This window comes from Rhinolophus hipposideros (assembly GCF_964194185.1).
Source record: "Rhinolophus hipposideros genome assembly, chromosome: 5".
Classification (NCBI taxonomy): domain Eukaryota; kingdom Metazoa; phylum Chordata; class Mammalia; order Chiroptera; family Rhinolophidae; genus Rhinolophus; species Rhinolophus hipposideros.
This window is the reverse complement of record NC_138051.1, coordinates 93,708,471-93,735,455: the sequence shown is the minus strand read 5'-3', so window position 1 is coordinate 93,735,455 and position 26,985 is coordinate 93,708,471. Positions and strand designations below refer to the sequence as shown.

The 26,985-nt window shown below is 46.6% G+C and overlaps 1 protein-coding gene and 1 long non-coding RNA gene across 7 annotated transcripts in view; one reads left to right on the top strand and one right to left on the bottom strand.

The window, feature by feature from the left end:
* Positions 1–2,762, bottom strand: part of PPP4R4 (protein phosphatase 4 regulatory subunit 4) — a 99,789-nt gene extending 97,027 nt beyond the window's left edge. For 2 of the 5 annotated variants that reach the window (XM_081047590.1, XM_081047591.1), the window contains exons 1-2: positions 2,428–2,757; positions 979–1,052 (exon numbers count right to left, since the gene is read on the bottom strand). In XM_081047590.1, the coding sequence (XP_080903716.1) occupies positions 979–1,052; positions 2,428–2,550 (197 nt within the window). In that variant the 5' untranslated portion in view covers positions 2,551–2,757. Of the gene's footprint in view, positions 1–978; positions 1,053–2,427 lie in introns of those variants that run through there. The other 3 variants (XM_081047594.1, XM_081047589.1, XM_081047592.1) reach the window with 3 other exon arrangements.
* Positions 2,763–3,309: 547 nt separating this feature from the next.
* The window catches only part of LOC308497223, a 53,735-nt gene continuing 30,059 nt past the window's right edge, over positions 3,310–26,985 (top strand). For both annotated transcript variants that reach the window (XR_013993292.1, XR_013993293.1), the window contains exon 1: positions 3,310–3,600. This is a non-coding gene — a long non-coding RNA (uncharacterized lncRNA). The remainder of the gene's footprint in view (positions 3,601–26,985) is intronic.

Below are 26,985 nucleotides of genomic sequence, written 5' to 3'. Positions count from 1 at the left end.
TTTTTTTTTACAGGATCCTTCAATGAATAACATGGGACTAGAAATATGATCTATTAACAAGAAAGGAGAACAAGAAACTTGTCAGCACCTGAAACTGGCAAAGTAGACCTAAGCTAAAGAAACAAGGATGACAAATATCCCAGGAAGTAAATAACACCAGTTTTCAAAATCTGATTCTGAAAAACAAAAGTGAAAACTAATTTGTCAAAAAGAGAGGGGGGAGGGAATGTGCAAATAAAAGAAAATTTTTAAAACATAGGTACATAAAATACCTTAGGAAATTTTGTTTCTGAAGTATTTTCATAGATATGTTCATTAACGTTCGCTGCATTAGCTTTTAAGAAGCTAAATCCACAATTTTTAAAACAATTGAGAGAAATTTTGTAAATATTTGCAATAACCATTTGCCTTAAGCAATTCTGTAGAGCTTGTGAGATGAAACTTAAATGAGAGTAGACACAATTAAATTTTTAAATCTCTCATAAAACATTATAAAGTTCACATAGCAAAAGTAATATGAACAGGCTATCCTGAGCAATAAATTGAACTACCATATTCTATTAATATATAGTACATAGCATATAAGGTTCATACTCTACAATTAACTTAAAATTAATCCCTGGATATTCTTAAGTCTCATCTAAACGTATTGGATGTTGTATGAGAACCACCAAACCTGGAGAATAAAAAAAAAAAAAAAAAAAAAAATGAGGTTCAACTCAAACCATTACTTGTTCTGTTCCTCCTCCTCCAAGCAATACTCTGTAAGCAAGGTATCGTATTTGATTTCAGCTCTCAGATTTCTAAGTCCATACCTAAATCTTAACTTATAACATAATAAGTGCTATGCATGAAAAAGTACTCTGTTCAAATGGTTAAGTAAATCTGAGCATAACCATAACGTGACATTTCACAAAGCATTCACTATGCAGCCACAGGGAAAAAGCAGCAATGTCACAGAAAGACTTTCAGAAATACCTGAGCAGATAAACAGCCCTTTCAATATCACTGAGGTCTTCATCAACTGTCAATCTTTCTATTTCTTCTGGTGTCTGTCAAGTGTAAAATACAAATTATGCACACAAATATCCATCAGTCTTGTCCCCCAGTACCCCTCCAGGGACCCTATATGACTACTACTGACTATTGGAAAAGTTTCGCAATTAAGCATCATCGTTGAAAACTAATCAATGGCCTGGAGACTCTAATGATGATCTCAATCAGAGAGGTCTCTAATTATTAGGTTTGGATGGTGAAGGTTTTGGGTTTGGTTTTTATTTGTTTCTCTCTTTTTTTACTCTCTAGCTTTTAGACTGACCCTTGAGAAGCACATTGCGGTCCAGAACATTGCTGAAATTAATTTTATATGCATATATAAAATATATCTATACTTTTTATCTCTACCACCCCAAGGAAGGCTCTCCAGCATTTTCCACCCCAGGAAATGCTAAAAGGGTAATGGATGAAGACTGCAGCCGAGTGGAAATGAAAAAGACGAAATCTGGAGGGGGGGGAGTGGCGAATAAAATCTGGGGCTGGGAAGAAATCAGAGATTTGAGATATTGCTGCAGGTGGGAGTGAGAAGAGCTACAACAGCTATTAAGAGGATGGGGGGTGGACAGGGGGTTCCGTAAACTAGGTTTGCCAGCAGTGAGGGTTGGAGCCTCTGGGAAGCTGGGAGGAAGATGACTCTGCGGGGTGGGGGAGCAAGTGGGGAGCTAGAGAAGGTTGACTCCCTCAAGGAGGGTGAGAAGCAGGGTCCCCGCTCGAGTCCTGGAGGGGCTGGGAGGGAAGGAAGGAAAGGACGTGTGGTGACTCAGGATGGGGGCAAAGGTTTGACAGCGCCTTGAAGATGGGTGGTAGCAGGCTGGCTGTAGTATGGGTGCTGGCCGGGAGGCGACTTGGACACAGGGAGACCCGAGCGCGCTCTGACGCGGGGGAGGAGGGCCGGTGGGGCCCGGGGTGTCTCGGGGAAAGGTGGGGGGAGGAGTGGGGCCAGAAGTCGGGCAGCACCCGGGGGCCGCGGAGGGGGCACCCAAGAGAGGACCGAGGACAGGCGGCTGCGGCTCCGAAGCGGAGCCCTGCAGGGGCGGGGGAAGTAGGGCCGCCCCTGGGGGGCCACGGCTGTCCGCGAGGGGAGGCGTGGGGGACACGCGGGACTGGCCGGAAGGACAGGGTCTCGGCCGGCCGTTCCCGGGGCCCGTCCCTCGGGGACGAGGGCCAGGCTGAGGGAACCCGGCCGCGTTGAAGAAGGGGCCCCGCGAGGGGCCAGTGTAGGGTGACACGGCGACCAAAGGAGGGCAGAGGGGCCAGCCGGACTCCGAGAGGGTCCCGGCCACCGCGGGGCTGGACGCGGCACGGGGCGGAGGTCGGGGCCCGGGCCGGCGCCGGGCGCCCTGCTCGCAGGTCCTCCTCCCCGGGGATCACCTTGAGGCTCCGGCGGACCGGCCTCTCGATGATTGTGAGCTCCTGCAGGTCCTCCATGTAGCCGAACAGGCTGTTCTGACTGAAGTCCATCGCAGAGGCGGCGGCAGGCGGCGGCGGATGCATGGACCGCCGGGCCCCCTCGCCGCCCTGGCCGGAGCGGCCCCGGGATGCCGGACGCGCGCAGCCCCGCGGCCGCCCACCAGCAGGACTTTCTCCCGCTCTCGGCCGCAGGAACCCCGCGGGCGGCGAGCGGGCGGCTGGAGAAGGAGCGCGGCCGCCGAGGGGGCGGGACGGGCCAGACGAGGGGGCGGGACGAGGCGCGCGGGCGGGCCGCGGGGGCGGGGCCAGGGGCGGGAGAGAGGCCACCGCGCCCGCCTCAGCCCCGCCCCCCGGGCGCCGCGCGCTCGCAGCCTGGACGCAACTGCCGAGCAACGTCGCTGCGGCCCCCGCGGCCCCTCTGACCACGCCCCTCTCTGCCCTCCGCCCGCCCCCGGCCGACTGCGCCCCACCCCGCGGCGCGTGCGCAGAGCCTTCCACCTCCCGCAACCGGCGGGGGCGGGCTGGGGGCGTGCTAGGGGCGGGGCCGGGGGCGGAGAGGCTGAACCAATAAGCGGGGAAGCAAAGGATTGGGCGGTGGGCTGGGGTCTCGTTTAGTCAGCTGGAGGTCCGCTCACCCCAGCTGGCTAGCTTCGGACACAGAAAGCCTAGCTCAGCTCTAGCTCTGGGGGGTGGGGGGGACCCCAAATAAGCAATTACACCGTGGCGTGTGGCGTGTGGCGTGTGGCGGGGTGATGGGGAAGCGGTGCATGGGAATGCGGTCCTGGACGGGCTAGCATTTGGGGGAAAGTAGCGGTCAGGAAAGGACCCCTGGAGGGGAGACAACTTAAACTGAATCTTAAACGACCCATAAGAGTTTTCCAAGAGAAATGAGAGTAAGGCCATTTCGGATTGAAGCCTGAGTGTGTTTTGGTGTGGGACGTGCACTCAGAGTAGAGCTTGGGGCGCGGGGAAGCGCGTGCTTGGCAAGCTGCGTGGGAGACAGGCAGGCCCGGCTCTGGGCAGCCACGATGAGACGCTTGCTTTTTGACTCTGTGAAGAATAGGAAGCGATGAAAGTGAGACGGGCCATGTTTGAACCTCAGGGACGAGCTGTGTTGACCGTGTTCTTCAGCTCGTAAGCATTAACAAGGCCCCCCTTTTTCTTGTTGTCGTCATTTTCCACTCATTCTCTCTCCACACGCCCATTTTCCTACCCCCTCCCCATTTACCCGGTCTGTCTGATGTTTAAGATACGTACCAGTGCAAGTGTGTATCCTGGAAAGATACTGTTTTTAATTCATGTATCCATTTTTAATATACATGAATGATATTGTGCTAAGAACTCTGTTTCTTGTTTTTCCCTCAACGTAATGCATTAGAGCTCATTAATTCCTACCGGTGATGTTACTGGATTTGTGCGCCTAACACGTTTCACAGGCAATGCTAGGATGGGTATTAGACGTGTCTCATGGAGCATAGGAAAGAAATGGAATTTCTGGGTCATGGAGTCTCCACCGCCTGGTTTCACTGCCACGTTGCTTTCCAAAATGGCTTTGCCAGTTTGCACTCCCACCAATGAATGGCACATAAAGATATTCCTGTTTTCCCACTCTATACCGTAACATTTGGTAATTATCTGATGTCCTAATTTATATCAGTCTGATATTGGTAAAGTAATATGTAATTTTCATTTGTATTTCTTTAATGATTAGTGATGTTAATCATTTTTCCACATATACTTAAGAAGCATTGAGATTTTCTCCTGTGAAGTACCATTGACATCCTTTGCCTATTTTTCTGCTAGATTTCCTATCATTTTTCTAAATGAATTGAAGGAGGTCTTGTATGTTCTAAATATTAATCCCTGTCAGTCTTGGATATTGCAAATATCTCCCAATCTTTCAAGCATCCTGTTATTTTGGTCTCTGCTATCCTACTGAGTGGGGGAAATCCTTAATTTTGGTGTAGCCAAATGCATCAAATTTTAGCCTTGCAGAGTGTGCTTTGGGGTCTTGTTTAAGGATCTTTTCTACCCATGGTCACAAAATATTCTCTATTTTCCCCTCTTTAGCTTCATACTTTTACCTATCATGGTTAAGTCTTAATTCATCCAGAGTTGGAATACGATATTATTTTCACTACACAGTGAGCCAGTTTTCCCAGCAGTACCTACCAAACGTCTTTTCCCCACCAATGTGTGATGGTGTCTGTATAGTATGCCAAGTCTCCATAGACACACGTCTCTGTTTCTGGGTTCTCGTTGCTGTTCCACTGATCTACAGCACTGCTGCCCTGATCTTGTTGCTTTGTTATGTCCTAATAACTGGTAGAGGGGATCCTCCCACCCTTTCCTCTTTTTCCTTTTTTCAATATTGCCTTTTGAAGATCAAAGCAAAACAAAACGGTCGTTACCCCAAAGCTGAAATCCAGGTTTTCAGATCCCTGTGCCACTCAGGAGGGAAATAAAAAAGGGGTAGATCCTCAGAGGATCAGGACAGAGAAGGGACAAAGAAGAGAGGGCGGTGGTTTTCCTTAGCAAATACCTTGCAGCCTCCCTTTTCTGTCATTTTGTGAAATTCGTCTCTTTTTCCTCTCATTTGTAACTGATACTGAATAATACTTGCAAACTTGATCCTGTTTCAGCTAAGAAGTATTATCTCATATTTGGATTTTATAAGAGCATCATCTCACACTTGATAACATTCCTAATGACGATTGAATACACAGACGTAGCTTTGATGTTGGCTGTTACAGGGCGGGAGGTTGTCGAAGGGGAATGTTCTGTTTGATGGCTGGAATCTGTAAGCACTACAGTTACCACCCTGTGGTGGAAATAGCCCACCCACATCCACCCCTGGGCTGCCAGGAAACCTGAGTCCCGGTCCTGGCTCTGCCAATGACACCCAGTGGAACGACTTTTGGAGCCCATTTTCCTTATCTGTACTGCTTTCTTAAGACCTGTCTAAATGTGCCCCAGAAGCAGCCCTGTAAAGTACAGAAGAGATGCATGACTATTCCAGTTTTACGGATAATTCTGTAACTGAGGGTCAGAGAAGTTAGGTGACTTAGGCTTGAGCACGCAGCTAAGGGAAGCTAAATGGATTCACTTCATTCGTTCATTCAACAATAGCATGGGGGTTATGCTCATGGAATTTGGAGCCCAACTGCCTGGTTTTGAATCCTGGCTCTGCCACTTCCTACTGTGAGCAAGGTACTTACCCACTCTGTCCCTCACTTTACTCACCTTAAAAACCAGAATAAAAGTAGTGCTTAGCACAAAGTCTTGTAGTAAGAATTAAATGAGATAATGTGTATACAATGCTTAGAGAAATTCCTGGCACAGTATTTGCTGTTATTATTGTTATTGTTGTTGCTGTTGTTGTTATTATTACCACCAGACCAGTGTCCCTCCATACCCAGGTTCAAGAAAGATTTGATAAATTGCACTGAATCAACTGATTATTGTAGGAGGTAGAATAATGCTCTCCCAAAGATGTCCACATCCCAATCCCCTGAACCTGTGACTATCTTAACTTATATGGCAAAAGGGACTTTGAAAATGTGACTAATTTAAAAATCTTGAGGTGAGACTATCTGGGATTATCTAAGTAAACCCAATGTAATCATAAGGGTCCTTATGAGTACAAAAGAAAGGCAAGAGGGTGGGTCGGTGTCAGAGTGATGTGATGGATGAGAAACTTGACTGGCCGTTTGCTGGCTTTGAAGATGGAAAGTTACCACAAATGGGCAGCCTATAGAAGCTGGAAAAGGAAAACAAAAACAAAAAACTCCACTCTCCTAGAGCCTCCAAATGGAAATGCAGCCTTCCTGACACATTGATGTTAGTCTGGTGAAACCCACTTCTAACTTCCAGAACTGGAAGATAATAAATTTATATTGTTTTAAGCCACTAGGTTAATGGCAATTTGTTACAGCAGCAATAGGAAATTAATGCAATTATCCGTGTGAGAAAAAATATTTAAATTAAATTTCTACCTCAGACCATATAAAAAAATCAATTTCAGGTAAATAAAAAAACCTGAACATGAAAGACAAATCTTTCAAACTTTTGGAAGAAAATATACGAGAACAGTTTTATGATTTCAGAATAGGGAGAGCTTTCTTAAACAAGACAAAAAGCACACATTATAAAATAAAAGATTGATAAATCTAACTACTTTAAAATTAAGAACTATATTCATCAAAAGACACCACAAAGACATTGACAAGACAAACAGAGATTGGGGAAAGATATTTCCAACAATTTAACAAAAGAAGGATTGCTGTCCAGAATCAAGAACTCCAACAAATCGGTAAGAAGACAGCTAAACAGAAAAATGGGCAAAACATATAAACAACCAGTTTACAGAAGAGGAATCACCGATAAACCTATGAAAAGAAGCTTAACCTCATTAATAATCAGGGAAAGGTAAAAATACACACTCACCAAATAGGCAAAAACGTTGAAGTCTGACCACATCAAAGTGTTTGAAGGATGTGGAGGAGGAGTAACTCTTGCATAGTGTTGGTGGACGTGAAAAATGGTGCAACCTTTTTGGAAGCCACTTTGGAAAATAATTTAGTATTCAGTTATAAAATGGAATACACCTCTTCAAGGTATATACTCTGGAGAAACTTGCGCACACTTGCGTAGGTAGAACTGTACAAGAAAGTTCATGACAGTACAAATTGCAATAGCAAAAACCTGGTAATAACTCACATGCCCATCTACAGGAGAACAGATAAATTAATTGTATTATACTCAATCGGTGGAAAACTATGATCCTGAAAATGAACCACAACTACATAATTCAACAAAGAAAAATCTCATGAATGTGTGGAGTTACAAATGCAAATGCCAAAGATTATCTACACTATTTATATACTGTTCAAGGACAATTTTATATATACTCATATATATATATATATATATATATATATATATATATATATATATATATATATATATATAATATATATATCATATGTACATAGATATATATAATCCATAGGTGGTTTAAATGACCAAGGAAACAAATGAAAGGAGATAATAAACACAAAATACAGTCTATTGTTAATCTCTGGGACTGAAATGTGATCAGGAAGGGGGTACACAGAAGGCATTGGTGATGTGCTATTTTTTTAACTGGCTAGTGATATCTGAGTGTTTCGTTGTCATGCTTAAAATATACATATATATTCCATTTGATGTCTTATGCATGAAATACCTTAGAATTTTTTAGACTGGGGAGATTGCATGGTTTCCTGTTGTAGTTTAGCCACTGCATTCATACATTCATTCATTCAAAAAATGTTTCAAGAATTCTGGCTATATTACAGCAGTTGTTCTGGATGTAGGGATACAAAGCAAGCCAAGTATGGGCCCTACCATCAAGGAGCACACATCCTAGGAACAACAATGGAAATAGATCCAATAATCATGTAAATAAATATATAATTACAAACTACGATACCAGCTATGGAAACAGTACAAGGCGTTACGAGACTGATGGAGGAGGGCCACCCCACCTACTTTTGCAGAAGTGAGAAATATACTTTTATTGTGTTAAGCCACTGAGATCTTGTGTTTTCTGTTACTGCAGTATGACCTATCTATCCTGATTCATGAAAGATTGTAGGGACACAAGGGTGACATCAGAGAGACCAGGTGGGAAATGATGGTGGCTTGGACTAGAGTCATCAGAATAGAGATGAGTGATGTGAACAGAGTCAAGAGATATTTTGGAGGAAGTGGGAATGGATTGGGGAGGAGAGTGGAGGTCAGGGAGACAGAAGCATTAAGGATGATTTCCAAGGTTTGGCTTGTGCAGCCGGATGGATGATGACATCACCACCCAGTGCTCATTCCATGCTTTCTTCAGTGTCTTAGTAGACTGCAGCTGCTGACAACTGCCACAGAGCTCCATCTGCAGCCACAAGCGGACTTCCCGAAGTCTGTCCCCAAGACGGCAGCTGCTCCCTGTAGCTCCCTTCTCTTCAGCTTGGGTCTGGGCAAATAGACAAGGCTCCGAGTGGGCCACGGTCTGTTGGAATCTGCCCAGCATGTGACACAATGGTTAGCACATAGTAAGGGCTCTGTTGATGCTAACAGAGAAAGTGAAAAAAGAAAGAGGGAAGAGGCAGGAAGGATAGAACAGGGAGCACTAAATTGACATAGCAGAAGATCTTCTACCCCTGCAGTCCAAGCCGCCATTATTTCTCACCTGGATTAACAGAGCCTCTGCTTTTGCTCTTCCACTTTTAAAGCTGCTTCCAACACAGCCAGACTGATCCTATTAACACAAAAATCAGGCCCAGTTACCTTAGGCTCTATACCAGGGCTTCTCAACCTTGTTACTATGTGAGCCCCAGTTATTGGTTGTTGGTGGGGGAGGAGCGATTGCATTATAGGATATTAGCAGCATCCTAGCCTCTACCCACTAGATGCCAGTATCCTACCCTGACTTCTCCTCACCCCCACCCTCAGTTGTGACCATGGAAGATGTCTCCAGACATTACTATAAAGGACATTGGGGGGCAAAACCCTTTCCTCCCCCAATTGAGAACCACTGCTCTACACTCTGCAATAGCTCCCCATCTCATGCAGAAAGGGTCTTCCTACATTCCCCTCACCTCTCTCATCTCATATCCTCCCAGTTTTCTCCCTCACCCAGTCTGCTTTCTTCATGCCTGCTGGCCTCCTTGCTCCTCCTCAAATACTCATGTTAAAGACCAGAACACTGGCGGTATGACCCCAGTCAGAGCCATGAAGCCTGCTGTTCCCTATGCCTGGAATGCTCTTCCGTTGGCTTTTCAGATAATGCACCCCACCATGTCTTAGTGGGTATTTCTCAGATGGCTCCTTCTCTGTGAGGCCAACTTCGGTGCCTTTTATGAAATTAAAATCCCACTGTGTCAGTTTGCTGAGACAGCCATAACAAAGTACTTAAACAACAGGTGACTTAAATAACAGAAATGTATTGTCTCCCAGTTCTGGAGGCTGGAAGTCCAAAATCAAGGCGTTGGCAGGGTTGGTTTCCCCTGGGGCTTGCAGTTGGCCAGCCACCTTCCCACTATGTGCTCACGTGGTCTTTTCTCTGTGTGGAGGCATCACTGGTATCTATTTGTGTGTCCAAATTTCCTCTTCTTATAAGGACACCACTCGGATCAGGTTAGGGCCCACCCTAATAACCTCATTGTACCTCAGTCACCTCTTTAATGGCCATACCTCCAAATACAGTCACTTTCTGAGGTACTGAGGTTTGGACTTCATCATATGAATTTTGGGGGACACAGTTCACCTCATAACACCCACCCACTATCACCTCCAACAGCACTTACCGGCCTAGCATTCTGAATATTTTATTCATCTCATTTACAGTCTTTTTCTCCTCCAATTCCCCATTCAAATGTTGTGTTCCACAAAGGCAGGGGTTTTGTCCATTTTATTCACCACTGCATTCCCAATGACTAGAATATTGCCTGGTACATAGTAGGTGCTCATTGATTATTTGTTAAAGTAACGAATAGGCATAGCTTTTCTCCTACATTAAAGTTGGGGGAAGTCACTTCATTTCTTTTTTTTTAATTTAATTTAATTTTATTCTTAGTTTCAGGTGTACAAAACAACATAATGATTAGACATTTACACCCCTCACAAAGTGGTAACCCCACCAAGTCTGCTACCCCGTTGACATCGTACATAGCAATTATAATACCATTGACTGTATTCCCTATGCTGCACTTGACATCTCATGGAAGTCGCTTCATTTCTTTGGGCCTCAGCTCCCTCTGTGGAATGAGGGAATTAGGTTGGATGATACAGAACCAGAATTCTGTTCTATTTGAATCTATGTGCTGACTTAGCCCAGATTCCCTAGAAAACAGTCTGAGGCAAAGCTTCAGGGCTAACCCTTCCTTGGGAGGTGCAATCCTGGGACAGCCAGAGTGAGGGGAGAGTGAAGGGACGCAGGGCAGGGTGGGAAGCAAACACACGGGACTGGGCTGCCAAGCTGGCCCCCAGTGCATGAACAGGCACGTCCAGGTGCTCGGCCACACAGGACGTCTCCAGACAGGCTGTGTAGACCTCTCCATAGGAAGGAGACAGGTAAGGCTTCCTCCTCCCTTTTGCCCCCTGTTGGGCAAAGTTGGCTCCTTGAAGCATTAACCCTTTCCACCTGATTCTTTCAGCAAAGGCTAGAGAAGCCAGATCCCAGTGCCTCGGGAGGAAGGCTTCACCCAGTCAGGAAACTGGGGGAGGAGCCTGAGGGGTTGGCCTCAGACTGCAGGGAACCAAGAAAGGAGGGTAATCAAGACAACAATCCCTGGTCCCCAGGGCTGAGCAAGTGGCTCAGAGCCTAGGAGACAGGTGAGACCCAGACAATCTGACGCGGTCTGAGATGTGTCCAAGACAGGAGAGATGAGGGAAGGAAGAGGTGAGGCGGGAGACAGCGGAGTGGGACAGAGATCAGGATAGAGCTGGGAAGCACAGATCAGTGCCAAGAGTCCAAGAAGGAGCTCAGAGGAGCTCGGCCCTGCAGGCAGGGTCCTTGGGTGGCCCCTGGGCCTGATGAGCTAAATGGAATTGGTTTCTTGGATGTCCTGATGGGACTCCATGTCCCTAACAGCCTGGCCGCATGAAACTGTTATGGTGGGGTCCTTGAAGAGGGCTCCCCGCTGCATTACCTGCAGAGTGAGACTCTAGGTGTCTGTGGTGATGGAGGGGCTCCAATTTCCTAGGCAAGGTCCCTTGGGCTCAGCAGCCAGGGAGCTGCTTCATTCTCCCCAGTCCTCCTCCCTGTTAGCCACCACAGCCCCTCTTTTGATGTCACTTAGCAAGCTCTTCCTAAACTCCAGCCGCCCCCTCAGCTGTCTCTGGAGGGAGAGAGGACGTTGACTGCCACAGCTCCCCCCCTCCGGGAGGGGGTGTTTTTCCTCCTGTGTGGGCTGTGTGTGTTGGGTTGTGCCTCAACTGGAGGGCAGGTTCCTCCCTCCAGAGGTGATGATACAGGCTGCCAGAAGCAGATTGCACATTTGTCTCCTGGGAGGCAGTGGGCGAGGGAAGCAAACTCGGTGTGTGAGCCTGAGGAGGGGGTGTCTGTGGAACAGTGATGGGGTGATGGGCCCAGAGAACTGGGAGCTGACTGTCTGACTGTCACTGCTGCTTGTGTGCAGAAGCAGCGGGAGGCTGATTATAGGGCTGGGTCCCGAGGCCCTGGATGTGGGTGCAAGGAGCTTGACTTGTCAAGGTGGGGGTGATGGTTACCCTGGTGACCGGGCTAGGAAGTGGGTTGGCCTTGCAGTCAAAAATGCTGGAAAGCAAATATAATAAGCACTGGTTAAACTTCTCTCTCCCTCTTTTCTTTTAATGACGGGAGTACCGGTTAGATGGAGACTTGTCATCATAAATGAAGGGCAACTTTCAGTGGTCGGGCCCATCAGATTCTCTTCTGGTTCCCTGGACATCCCACTCCACACCTCTCAGCCTACTAAGCTGGCAGAGAAGACTTGTCTCCTAGTCCTAACTAGCCCTGAGACCTGGAGCAGGTCACTTCCCCTCTCTAGACCTCACTCAGACCAGGCCATATCCACATGCCTTCGAGTTCTGATTCCTGGGCCCCACCCCAGACATTCTGATTCAGCAGATCTGGAGCTGCACCTAGCAATCTGCATTTTAGTCATTTCCCCTCCACACCCCCAGGGACACTTGGCGTAGAGAGCACAGGCATGGGGATCACACAGACCCAGGTCAGCTCTGCTATCTCCTTGGGCAGTTTATCTGTAGCCCGTCTGAGCCTCAGTTTCCTCGCCTCTATAACAGGGGAAGGAGGACTGCTAGCCACACAGCGTTACTGGGAGAATCAGCTTAGATGAGGCAGCAAAAGACAGCGCAGTGCCTGGCATGTGATGAGCGTCCAAAGAGTGTTAATGCTGTTTAGCTTGTTGTTCTATGTGAATCTGTAGTGTCTCTCCTCTTCTCTCCCCTTCCCAGCATCCCTCTTCCTTCTGCTCTTTCTTCAGTCAAATCCCACCTCCAGGAAAACAGTCTCTGCTGTAAGCAAGGAATCATCAGCTAGAACTCAGGCAGAGGAGGAGGGACAGTATGCTTACAGCTGGGGCCCTCATACCCAATTCCAACTTCCTTTCATCTGTTGCCATGGCAACTCATACCTTACCAACCTCTGTGGGGTTAAATGATTTACTCCACCATGGGGGCCCTGGATGTGAATGGTCATTTGCACCAAGAGATGGGAGGGCTCCATGCCCATCCCCATTCCAACCACCACATTTTCATCTCAGGATAAAGTGAGGGCTTCTCTAGCATGAGGGCTTAGCTGAATTTCACTTCAAAGCCCCAGCACCTAACACGGTGCCTGGCATAGAGTAGATGCTCGAGAAACGCTGGTTGAATGAATAAATAAATGTGGTGTGAATCTGATTCTCTATAATCTCTAAATCAACAATGAGCTTCATTTAGGAGGGAGGTATAATGGAATTAGGACTCCAGACATCTGTCTTTTGATTTCCTCCCCATCTATTCCCTTCGGGAAAACTGCATTCCAGTTTCTTTTGATGCTATTTATTCATTTTATCATCAGCACATTAATACATAGTGAAGTCCAGAGCATACAGATACAACTAACTCACCAGGCCCCCAAAGTTTTGACGTAGTGTTGCCTCAACAGATTTGTTCATCTAAGCTTTTCTGAACCAGAATGGTTATTAATGTATCAAATTCTACACTTTGTGAAAATTAATCTTTCCAGCACTGGAACTTGCCTCCCCTAACCATGAATTGTTCATGCCCCATCAATTCCCATCCTCCTCTCTCTTAAGGACCACCTGTCTCTAGCAAAAAATAGAATTGATGAAACTCAAATTTGCTCAGTATTACAGCTGACTAATACATCTCATATAAGAAAAAGGTTCAAACTCTTGGCTCAGAAGTTTAAAAAAAAAAATTATCTGAGAGATTACTATATCAATTCTGTCTGCCATGAATGGACCATTGTTCGATCATAGAAAAATCTGTATATACTGGTTTCTGCCCCTGGTTCCTGGCACAGAGCTCCTAAAATCCTTGTAACTTCCTAAGTGGTAAGAGCACTAGGGGCATTTTTTGTTCTAATGAGGCAATGCTGGGTGGGCTCCTGGATGGGTGGGGTGCCGGTGGGTCGCCAGAAAGACCAAGCCGAGATCAGAAGCTTAGAATTTTCAGCCCCACCCCTACCTTCCAGAGAGCGGAGAGGGGTAGAAACGGAGTTAATAATTGATTATGCCTATGTGAGGAAGCCTCAATAAGATCCAGATAGTAGGGGGTTCAGAGAGCTTCCAGGTTGCTGAACAGGTGAAGGTTCAGAGAGAGTGCTTTACCCAGAGAGCTCACAGAAGCTCCACTTCTTCCCACCTACCCATTCTATGTATCTTTTCCATCTGGCTGTTCGTCTGTATCCTTGATCATATCCTTTTATAATAAGTAAATGTAATTAAGCTGTTTTCCTGAGTTCTGTGAGCCACTCTAGCAAACTAATCGAACCCAAGGAAGGGCTCGTGGGAACCTCTGATTTATAGCTGATGGGTCAGAAGCACAGGTGACAAACCTGAACTTGTGATTGGCATCTGAAGTGGGGGCAGTCTTGTGGGACTGAGTACTTAACCTGTGAGGTCTGATGCTATCTCCAGATATATAATGTCCGAATCAAGTTATTAAGAAATTGTGGAACACCTAGCTGGTATCTTGGAGAATTGCTTGGTGGATATGTGGAGGAAACCACCCCCCACATTTTAACTGGGTCCTAGGATCATTTCAACAATCGAGCTTTGGTGAATGAGGCCTGTGCTTGAGATGTAACACTTGTTCGTTCATTAACCAAGTATTTATTGAGTACTTACTATGTGCCGGGCAGGGCCAGCTTCAACGGGCTTACGGCCTAGACATTTGCATAGGGAGGGCCTGGTGCTCAGAAAGGCCTGCGCTTCAGGTTTAATGCTCTCCTGTTACCATCTTGAAATTCTTAATTTTATCTTTGAACATGAGTTTTGTACAAGAAGTCCGGTGGGACACTAGAGCAGACGCATGAGCAGAGGAGATAAGCACAATGTACATACAAAGGGGAGCTTCCCTCATTCACTGGTTTGGGAGGCCAGGGTTCTGTGCTTACTAGCCAACACAATATTTTGTTTTGCTTGTAATTTAGATTTCAAAGCTATGAAGGGAAGCAATGCCTCCCAGTTGCTTCCAACCTCACTATTCCCTATTAGCGTCCACCTGGCCACATCACACATTTGTTACTTGTCTGTGTTTTCACCTTGGAGTCATTCATTAGTCCCTTCAACAAGCAGAGCTGAAAGCTGATTTGGGTTTCTGGCCTACATGCTCAGTTCTTTTGCGTTAAGGAAGTGACTCCTTTATTCGAACCCAACGTGAAAAACTTATTCCGGCCTACAAAAATATTTATAAAGCATCACTCTACTTACCCACCACCATGCTCGGAGCTAAGAGAGAACAAAAGGAGTATAAAGGAGAGGCAGCCCTTCCTTATATGAGTTTATGATCTAAAAGGAGAAAGAAGCTTTGCAGGATGTTTGGTCCCGATTCAAAATGTCCACAGAAACATTTGGTCCCCACCGACCCACCTATCTCACCCCATGTGCCAGGACCAGCAAGGCTCCTGAGGCAAGAAGTGTTATTATTGGCAGTAAGCCAGCACACAATCACTGGACCAGTGATTGTATTTTTTATGTATTAATCTGGTAAATAAAATGTATAAATAAACGTTACGGGTTGTTTGAATGCAGGAATGTTTTCTAGGCGTGGACATTTTGGACAGGACCAAATTTAAGGACCTTTTGGCATGGACCGGATGTCTCCGTGGATGTTTGGACAGGACCAAATTCTGCTAATTGAAACAAGATATACAAACTGTTAACAAGTGCAGCTTCTTACAATGATGATATAAATGTTTTGTTTTGCTTTTAACTTTTTAAATTCATTTTTCCATTTCAGTTGACATACAATATTAGTTTCAGGTGTATTAACATAGTGATTAGACATTTATATACCTTACAAAGTGATCACCCCAATAAGTCTAGTACCCATCTGACATCATCCATAGTTATTACAATTCATTAACTATTCCCTATGCTGTATTTTACATCCCCGAGACTATTTTTATAATTGGCAATTCATACTTCTTAATCCCTTTCAACTCTTTCAAGTGTTTTAAAACCAAAACTGATCATAACTCAAAATCAGTTCTAAGGCAGAAAGGAGGGTTGGGAGCAGGGGTGGAGGAGACAGTGTGCAATATAACTTCTATCCATGGGTGAGTTAAATCTTTATACTACTCACTCCTTCCCCTTAAAAAGAGAGGTAGGAGAAGGAGTAAGAATGAAGATGGATGTTTACGGTTTGAAGAGATTGCATCAGTGAATCTTTAGCCATCAAATGTGCTCCCTGAGTCATCTGGGAGACAGGAATGAAAGTCTCCTCTGAGGAAAAGGGAAGAGAGGAGACGGCCAACACACAAAGAGACAGAGTAGTGGAAAGACTTTCAAAGACAATGATGTCTAATATTCAATAGTACACCATTGGCATTGCTGAGTTCTAAAGGTCCTTCCTTTGCTAGTAAATCTTCAATAAAACCTGTCCAATAATGACACTATGTCTCGTGGGTGGGACTTCTTCACCATAAAGCATGACATTCATTTTCACATCTCCCAGTTTGTCTGGCACTTGGCAAGAAATTGATGAGCCTTTATTATAAGAGAGAAAAAATAGAAGTGATTAATAAATAGACACAAATGAGAGCATGAGTGATGGTTCGCTAGCACCAGGGTTTCTCTAGCCCTCATTTCCGGGTACAACTTGGACATACCGAATGCTCAGTGAGGTGCCTCCAGAGCGTGTGGGTTGGACGGGGAGATGAAGCAGGGTTTTTGTTAGTTTATATTTGGAAACCCAGCTATAAATAGATGCTGTGGTCCAAAAGATTCAAAGCACCTCAGAAGTAAGCCTGTGTCAGAATGGCTCACATTCAGGATGAAACGGACTAAGCTGGTATCAAATATTTCTACACAATTTCTCAGCAAGACAGTGCAAGGATCTTAATGCTGTGCACGGTGACAGCATTTGTCTTGGCAAACAGAGCCCTAAGCAGTCCGTTACCACCTGTTTTGCCACAGCACCCGCTAATGCTCATTCCTGACTCATGCTGGCTCACTGTTTCATAAGAGGGGGCAGCTCTGTTTCTCTCCCTGTGTCATCACAATAATTATGGAGAACAATAATTTGAATAATGAGAACTTACAATTCTCTGGTAACATGCAAACGTAGTGTCGTTTACTGCAAAATAATCTCCTGAGTGTTGGGTAATGGAAACCATTATGTTCTGCTGCAGATTGCATGGCAAGCGTAAACCTTGGCTGTGAATTAGACTTGCTCACTCATTCATTCATTCATTCATTCATTCATTCAGCACATACTAATAGAATACCAGTGACGTGGCAGGAAGTGGGAAGTGCACACCATGGAGTCTAGAGTCTGGCTTTATTCCCTCCCATATCTTGATCCAGAGGGACAGCCTGCCTGAACAATGACCATTTGATACTCGACTCTAGGAGAGAGATAACATACATCATAGACACCCAAGAACACTATGGCTACCATCTTTAAGGAGACACTATAGGAACTTGAGTCGCAAACCAGAAACCTCCATATCCCACAGACATGACACAGTGGGCTGCTCTGGGTCTAAACCCTATTCCTACCCCTCACTAGCTCAGTGACATGGGCATGTTTCTTCTCCTCCTGAACCTCTATTGCAGAGGGTAAAAGAGAAATAAGACATTCTAAGATCATTTGAGCAACGAAAAACAGGAAGAGTTGATGGATTTAGAAACTGAGGCAGAGCTTCAGAATGGATATTCTATGCTACTCCAGGCAAATCGCTGTAACTCAAAGCACAGCACACAGGAAATGGTAAGCGTAAGCAGATGAGCTTAGCTTCTCAAAATTAGCTCCAGACCCATGAAACGATTTCAAGAATAGTCTTTCAAATTCTTTGTTAGGTGACTACATGGCAATAGAGTCTAGAGAAAAAAATCAATTCATGCACAAAATGTCAATTTACATTTAACAATGACTACAGCTCTTGATATGCATGAACCCAGACACAAACAAGACCTACTTAACACAATTGCTACTTTGTTGCTAAGAAACCACGACTGCCTGGTATGAGTGTGTGACCACTGTGTGTCTTGTGTCAATTCACGATGCCAACATAATTAGAGGGCACTTCACATTGGAGAACAGAATGTGGGATTGCATTTTTTCATCACCTACAGTGAGTCTATTATTGTCCAGAAGCCTAAAGAATATTTTCCTGAACCAGGTGAAAGAACAGAGAGGTCAAGGAAGAATTGAGATCATGTGGGGGGAGGAAGGGAATATGATTTTTCGCATGACAATCCACAAAGTTCCACCAGCTGGATGGCCGCTGTTCACCTTCTGTTCTTTTTCTCCTTTAAATACTGTGCTGTCATACTGGTCAAACCTGGACATCTCGGGCTTGACAACATGATGGAAGAAGAGTGAGGGGCAATACTTCTGTAGTTAATGGTCGTCATTACCCTAAGCCACTCCCATCTAGAAGAACAAAGACTGGTGGGAACATGGTTGAATTCTCCTCGCCAGGAGTGAGAAGGTCAAAGGTGATTGGCCTTTCTTCCTCTTAGCTCTGCCCTCACTGTCCAGCCTGTCCCAGATGACTGAATATCCAGTAGCCTGTTGGTGGCTGTAGTTTCTCAGAATTCCACAACCACCCTGGAGCCCAGAAACACAGGAGATGGTTTCTTTCTGAGCTTTGGCAGGACATGTCATAAATTACTTCTCTTAGGAAAGCAAATGATCTCAAGATAACTCAAAGTTATTCATTCACTCCCTTGGCTAGATTTCAATTCCCTTACCCTGCTTCACTGGCTGATCAATTTTTTAAAACATCGATCCAAGCAATGACGCACTAGCACCAGAGAGAGCACAGGAGACAGATAAGTTAGCAAATGACAATTCAGTGTGGTGAGCAACACGACCAGTGTGAACACATAGAACCGTGGGGCCCCTGGTAAGGCAACTATCCCTGAATGGGGCTCGGGATGTGTGTGTCAGAGAACGGGTCCTTGAAGAGGTGAGGACCTACAGGACCTATGAGGACCTGCAGCTGTGGCTTCTCCACTTGAGAGCAGATCCTTGGCCTGAATCATCTTTGCATCTACTCTACGCCTAGCACGGAGCCTCACACTTGGTGGATATGCAGTGACCGTGGCCTTGGGTTATCACCTACTCAGCCATCTTAAATGACCCCTTACCATCTCAGCCACGGATTTCACCTTTCTCTAGCTTGTTCATTCCTGAAGCCCTAGGTTAAGTTCACTTATGTTGGTTTAACTTTGATTTGACAATGTTATGAAAACCAAATCAAAGCCAGCTTCCAGACTCTCACCGTGTGTTGGAAAAGGAGCTCTTCCACTGAAGGTGGAAGCAGAGCCAGGCACCCCGGGCCCCCTCTGGGCATCATTACCCTGAGGACCCTCAGACCAAGCCCTCCTTTTCATCACCTGCCAAGAGTTCAGCCCAGGCAGAGAGCAGGTGGCAGTAGCTACAGGTGCCTACTATTTCCATTGTCAAAGCAACAGGGCTGCTCTCACAGCTGTGTGGTCATGCACATGCTTTTTGTTTAGAGGCAGCAGCTTTCCAGAAAAGTAATACGTGTCAATTAAACTCATTAAGTCAGAAAAAGGGAAAAAAGTACTTTATGTGTTAGTTACATTTTGAATGACAGCCCTGTTTAAAATATACACAACGAGAGAGAGAAAACTTAGACAATGTGTTTAAAAGCCACTTGTTATTAATACCTAATTTACACTTGTTATTAATACCTAATTTACCTAATGTCCTGGCAGTGACGGTAAACTGTGGACCTTGGCTTTTAATCTCCCTTAATTTCTGCTTTCATCGTTTCACTTCTCTGTTCAAGAACTGGACCTGATGCCTAAGTCCCATTGCAGCCAGTCCAAAGTCTCGGCCCCCATATTTTTTACAGCAAACTCCCTCCCCGACTCAGCCTCCAGCTCTGAGCAGGATTGTTTCCTCTGCTTGTGCTGTAAACCATGCTCACTCCTGCCTCCACACATGTGGCTATGATGTCCCCACCATAAACGCTCTTTCCTTTTTCTCCACTACTAGTAATTCACCTTTTCCTTGAAAGTTCAATGTATGTTGGCTTTCCCCCTGGAACTATCTCAGAGAATCTTCATCTGGTCCTCAATCCGGAGGCCCCCACCATTTATCCACAGGGTCTGTTTCTTTCTAGTCTTCTACGCTCCAGGTGTTTTGGGTCTCTGTTGTAGATGTAAAGGCAACGTAGTCTAACAGGAAGCTCATTGCAGTTGGAATTGAACCTCAGCTCTGTCACCTGTTTGCTTGGGCAAGTTACTTAACGTCTCTGGACCTTAGTTTCCTCATGTGTAAAAACGGAACAACAGTGTCTACTTTGCAAGATTGTGGTGATGATTAGAGGTAATGGGCATAAAAGCATCTGGTAAATGGGGAGTTCAATAATCATGGCCACAGTTACTGTTAGTGACCTCAAGGCCTGTTTCTTCTGGGCTGGCTGTGATTAAAGAGAGCTGGCTGGCTGCTGCAGGAACACGAAGGCCTCACTCCTTCCTGATCCCAATCCTGTCTGAACATGCAAACCCCTCCTACCTCCCTCCTCTCCTCCTCCTACCACACACAAAATGCCACTCGCCATTGTTGGCTCTAAGATAAATTGTGCATTTTGATCCAGGAGTGTTGTTGGCTCCTCCTTCTGCCTCAATCTGGGTGCTGCACATCAATGTGTCCTCTTCATGCCACTCCACCACATATGGCCCAGCTCAAATCTACCTCTGCCTTTGTCCCCTCCATCAACACCTGCTGGGAATGCCTCTGAATCCTCACCTAGCCTTCTGGGTCCTTTGCTCCTGCCCCTGTGAGGACTAACTGAGTTAGCCTATGAAAGGACCTCAGAATAACTCCTGGTGCAGAGTCAGCCCTATGGAAGTGCTGGCTTTTATTATTACCGTCTTCGTCCTCCAGCACCTACTAAGCTGTATGCTACTCCAGACCCAATCTGTCCACTGAGGCTGACTCCCAGGCACTGCGAGATCTGGCTCCTTGCTTCTGATTCCTGCTGGGTATAGCTAATGAGGAACCCTAAGGAGGGATAGGAAGAGGGACCAGATATTGTCAGGGTATTATTTTCTCCCAGCTCTTCCCGGCAGGCTGCTGAGGATGGAAGCCACAGAAGCCCCTTTCTCCCCACAGCTCTCTCCCTGCCCATGTTCTGACAACAGCTACCCGTTCCCCATCCCCTTGGGCTGCCTGATGTGACTAGCCCCAAAGCACTGTCTTGTCATTTTATTGAATTCTCCTGAAGTTACCCAAATTGGCTATGTCCTCTGTTTCTTGCCAAGACGCTGATTGAGACACCAACCTCCTAAATATTGAGACACCATAACAATGCTTGATTTAGTCAAATGTCATAGGTCGGTGAGATTCCCAGAGGCTTTTCTGAATTTATTTAAGATCACTTTAAATACATATGTATTTTTAAGATCATTATTGGTGTGAATTCTTAAATATTTAACCTTGAGTCTTGCTGAGACTCTGTCAGAGACCGCTGGGATTTGGAGGGTTCTATGAGAAGGTCAAGCAGTGGCCCTGGATGAGGGTGGTTGAGGAGATGCTAAGTAGGCCGTTCTATGAAGGCATGGCCTTCGCGCCAGGAGCATGAGTCTCCATGGATCAAGCCCGAGCTCTCAGGAAGGGGTACTTCGTGTCCCCTCCTCAGAGTTGTAGTGTCCCTCTGAGTGTCCCTCAGAGCAGCCCCCTTTGTCAGCTACACTGGGCAGCAGAGGGGGCAGTGCATACCAGGGGTCTCTTTCCTCACGCTGCTCTGGATAGCAGAGCCCAAGGTGTGCTGGAGGGAGCCCTAAAGAACAACCGATAGTCAGCCTGTCCCACACCTTGATAATGGCAGCTCCAAACCAGATTTAATTTAGTTTAAAAAATAAAGGAAGGAGACATTTTTTGAGCCTCATTGTTGTGGCAGGGACTGTAACTGGCACCCCCCCTATTTTGTAGGAGAGGTCTTATTTTGGAGGAAACATGGCATGTATATGTGTATATGTGTATATATATGGGTGTGTGTATATACACACACGTAGTGTTCAGTTGTGTGCCTGATGCACATAAAGTTCTCCAGAACATTGCTACGCAATGTGTGGTCCACAGACCAGCAGCCACAATTATTGTCAGGCTCCGTGATGAGATAGGACCTTGTGCTAGAAGATCAATCAACTCCTTTATGAAGCACACGCTTTAGGCTGTAGCCGATGTTTCTTTTGCACAGTAAGACTTTCTCAGTGAAGTTAACAGTGTGTTGATTTATGTTATGGTGCAAGCTCCTTCTGGAGGAGCAGATGGGCTCTTGGAGTAGCACTGCTCCAGAAAGTGTAGCTATGATAATATCCATGTTATTTACATAAGAGCATTGTAGCAACAGTCCCTGGAGGCAGAGACAATGGCACTGATCTCTGAGTGGCCAGTGCCCGGCACAGGACCTGGCTGGCAGCCAGGAGATGTCAAGTCAGGTTTGTTGGAGAAGCAAACAAAGCCTGAAAGGAAAAAGACTTGTACACACAGCTCATCCACTCATTTAACTGACAAACATTTATTGAGGGGCAGACAGATCACCAATGTACTCTAATCCCAGGCATACTGAAACGCCAGCTGAATAGTGGCCCAAGAAAAGAGTCTTGCCCAAGGACCAAAAGGGGTGACAACCTGTTGGAACGTGCATTTTCCCCCAATCCTAGACATTTTGCCTTTTTCTGTGTGCACAGCCAGAATGAGTCATTCTCTCCAAGGCAAAAACAGTGCCCTGCTACCGTCTGTTTGAAATCCAGAGCCCCTTGTCCTGCTTAAGGAAAGTCAGACAAAACCTGGCGCATGAAAAGGCAAAGAGGTGAATGCAGCAGGGGGGATAACTTGAGACTACAGTACAATAGCCAGCACCCTGACCCCTATGCTGCCCTCAGTAATCTGGGTGGCCTTGGGCAGGTATCCCTGTCTCTGGGCCTCTGTTTCCCCAGCTGCCCAGAAGATGGGCTGGGCTCTCAGACTCCCTCACTTCCACCCCTCCTACCTGACTTTCTGAGATCTCCTTGGGCTGAACTTGTCACTCATTAATTGCACCCTTTCCATCCTTCTTTTCCTGCCCTCCATCTGTAGCTCTGAATATGTTGGTCTTTGGCCAAAGGCCAGTGAGCTTTGACCACAGAGAAAAGCACGTGTCCCTGCTGATAGGCTATCCAGAAGCTGAACACCTGGCTTCAACCTGCCCTTCCTTCTTGAGTTCTCTTGATGCCCTTGGCACAGCCCACAGTTCCCCGGCAAAGAAGTCCGTCATCTCTACCATCACAGACTTTCTGGCAGACTGCAGCAGCCTCTGTTATTTCAATGTATAATTTATATGGCCCATTTCCATTGCCAAGGACAGCCCACAAAGCACACCTGATCCTGCACAAGGAAACCACAAGCTCTGCCCTCTGAGCCGTGCGTGCTCTTCACCTATGGCCACACACAACTTTTCTGAGGTCTTTCACTTTACTGGGGCACCTCACTAGGCCAGGAACAATGGGACCTCGAAATAATAGAACAATCACCACAATTTCAAGGCTGCTCTCGAGACAGGGGCATGGATGACATTAAACACACAGAATGGTTGGCAGCCTCTGCAGAGCTGTACCTGGCCGGCTGGAGCCCACGACTTCATGCAGTTCCATCTTGGAGTCAAGCAGCATGGCAAAGTAGGCATCAGGTTCCCAAACAGGAACCTAGGTTCCAATTCCTGGGTGCTGCCTGCTACCCAGAACATGCCATGCCAACTCTGGGCTTCAGCCTCCTCACCTGTAAAATATAAATGCACTCGCTCCTGCCCTGCCAGCCTCACGGGGTTGTGACAAGGATCAAGAGCGAATAACACATGTAGACATTGGTTGCAAGACACTCTATTGGGGCTACTCAAAGTGTGGTCCATGGACAAGCAGCATCATTATCACCTGGGAGCTTGTTAGAAACGCAGGATTCCAGGCCTCTATCCAGACCTGCTGAACAGAATCTGATTTTTACCAAGCCCCCCCGGCAATGTGTGCGGGAGCACTGCAGTATGCAAACCCAAGTGTGCTGCAGTTTGGAGCCTGGAGCTCTTGGTTCAATTTCAGCTCTGACACTGCCTTCGTGGCCTTGGGAAAACTGCTGGAGCCTCGTTTCCTCAATGAGAAAAGAGGGTCACGCTGCACGAGAATGTGGGATGAGGAAGAGAGAAAGCAGAGGGCAGAATGGCAGGGACACATTTCTGGTGGGGTGAAAGGAAAGTAAGGGGTGAGGGAGCGACTCCAGCTAGATGGGAAATGGAGAAGATAAGATGATGGAGATGAGGAGAAAATAGACCGGTGCTTCCTTCTACCTGTCCTGTGTCACATCCACCCCATTCCTCTCCAGTCACCAAAGCAAAGCCTCTTGACATGGATTCTCAAGTTAACCATTGTCCAAAGGCAGCTGAAAAGCGGACAGCTGCCACTTGCTGTCAGATAACCAAGGTGACAACCCCTGCAGATGGAAGGAGAAGGCTCAGGGCTCAGGGCTACAAAAGTTCCCAAGTCCTCTAGGACGGCTGGAGGTTTTTCAGCCTACCCCAGGCCTCAGAGCCTCCCATATGTGGTACCTAGAGACCCAGGACTGAGGTCAGCAAGTGAATGGGGGAACCACAGAGCAGCCCCACCCTCCTTGCAAAGGAGGGGTTTTGCAGGCTGCCTCGGAGGCATTGCCTGCACATGTAATGAGTGACATTCTTGGTATACTGGAGTTTTTAATTCAGCAAGCTTCTTGATACGATTTGAAGGTGAGGGTACTTGATTTGTGTTTCAAAATTTTCCAGCAATGCTGGGAAACGGATTGCATCACACTCGACAAAATTCCATTCGAGTCATCACCCGGGCAGTGCGGAATAATTGCACAGGTGCAAATGCTCCATTTTGTGGGGTTAAAAATACCAACTTCCAGCGCTGTGGTGATCATTAGATAACTATGGACCGCTCTTGGCACAGGCTCCTTGCTGCTCTCTTCCCCGAAGTCTTGCAGATGAATTGAAAGCTTCGCTCTGACCCAGAGGTCTCTGCCTTGTTTGGCTATGGCCCCGGCAACTGCATGCTAATGGCTCTGCTGATCGATACTTCAAGTCCATGGTGATGAAGCCCCAGGCCCTGAGCCTAAAAGCCCCGACTCATGGTTAGTAGTGTTTTTTCATAAAAAAAAAAAAATCTCTTCTATTTTTTTTTCAGCTACCACAAGCACCGTGGCCCTCTGTGCTTTCTGCAGCCAAACAGATCCCGTGAGGAAATCAAGTTAAAGAAATCCTCACAGACAGTAGCTTTCAGTGTCCCTGGGTGTGCATGCCAAACCTGGAGAATATACAGGTCAGCACGTGGGATACACTGGACAAGTATGTACTGAGCACTGATGGGTGTTGGAGATTGAATTACTAGCCCCCATTCTTCACCCCTCCCAGTGTCTGCTGCCTTGCCACACCTCATTTTGGGCAGAGCAATTCCACACTCCTTGATTTAGGGCTTGACCTTGTGGCTTCCTTTGGCCTATGGAATGGAATGGAAGTGACAGCATGCCACTGTCAAACCTAGGCCTTCAGACGCCTTATATGTTTCTGCCATTGCCATAAAAGAACTTCCCCTGAGTGGCTGCTGTCCCATCAATTTGCTGGGCTCTACAATGAACACATGTGGGCACAGCCACCCCACACAAACCATTAGTAAAGGTCGAAGCTGCTGTAGCTGCCACAGCTTGAAGCAGAGCCAATCAGCCAAGCCCAGCCTAGATCACCAGAACTGCCCAAGCCTACCTGCAGAGCCACAAGGAAAACATGATTGCTGTTTTAAGGCACTGTGTTTGGGGACAGTTTATTAGGTGGCATTCTTGTGACCAAAGAGAACCAATACATTATGCAGTAGAACTGAAAAAATAAAATGGGAGGAAAAGAAATGGGGAGGGAGAAAAGAAGAGCAGCAAAGAGAGAGGTGAGAGGTCCTTAACCTGTGTTAGCTCATTCAGGGTAAAGACTGGCATGAGCTGTTATGCGTTCTCAACTACAGACACACACGGTGATAACGCACCTTGGGGTCACACAGCCCAGTCACACTGGGAACAATCCTGGGAACTGAGGTAAGACCAAGCCCAGTAGAAGAGGAGTTACAGGGATGCAGGAAAGCAACTTGTTATAGGCTCCATTAAGTTGGGGACAAACAGAGACAAGGAGAAAATATTTGATAAATGAATAAATGAACTTCACTTTGATACAAGCTCCAATAACCCTGCTTTGGGGCTATGAAAGTTCACCTCACAGATCAGTAGGTACTCTGTCGAATTCTCCAGGATGGCAAGGAGCAACCCAGGGAATCTTACAATAAGCTAGTGCCCTCCTATACAAAGGAGATGGAGGGAGGTTATTCCGAGAGACACAAGCCCGGCCCCAGGGGCATCGAAGGGAAAGACTGATGCTGGGGAAGGAAAGCCTTTCAGCCCAGGGCCTGGAGCACAGTCTGGGGGCCTGGGGGCTGGATCCACCCCAGGATGGGCTGACCATGCGTGGTGATTCTTGTGGATGTTCATGCTGTCTTAATGTAACACTGTCCAGAAACTTGGCTCATCTTCAAAATCCAAAATATCTGGCCCTAATGAACCCCACAGGAGAGCATCTCTCACCTGTCCCCTCCTTTACACAGGACAGGAGCTCTCTGGGTTCCGTCTGCGGTCACTTATCGTGACATTTGAACTGCAGTTTTTCTTATATGAAAACACTATTTCTCAATACGCACGTCTCTATCAAAAGTAGGACAATGAAAGGCATCCTGGGCGGATGCTGTGTGTCTGTGAAACAGGAGAGAGGACTTACACTGTGAATACAGGAGAGTTCCTGACTGTGTAATATGCAAAGACCGGGGTGGTCCCTGATCTGCCCGGATGGAAGCCCTGCAGTGGCAGACTTCCCCGCCCCCACGGCCCCACAGTTCCCGCTTGGCTACCGAGGGAGGTCTGGGCAGGGGAGGGGGTCTCTCCTCCCAAGAAAGAGGAGACCAGCCCAGCCCATCTTTCAGCTTTCGGTCTCATGGGAGAAGAAAGAGAGAAACTCCTAAAAGGGAACAAATCAAATGGGCAAAAACCTGGAGATATCTAGTGGCCAGTACTGAAGCCCAGCCTGTTTGGGGGTGAGGCACCATTCTTCCCACAAATGCATCCTAATTACTGCTTAGGACCCAGAGCTGCACCCTCCAGGGGTGTTACCCACTAGTCCTGAGGATGCTTTCAGTTTCAGAGTCTCCAATGGATACCGCAGGCTTCCAAATG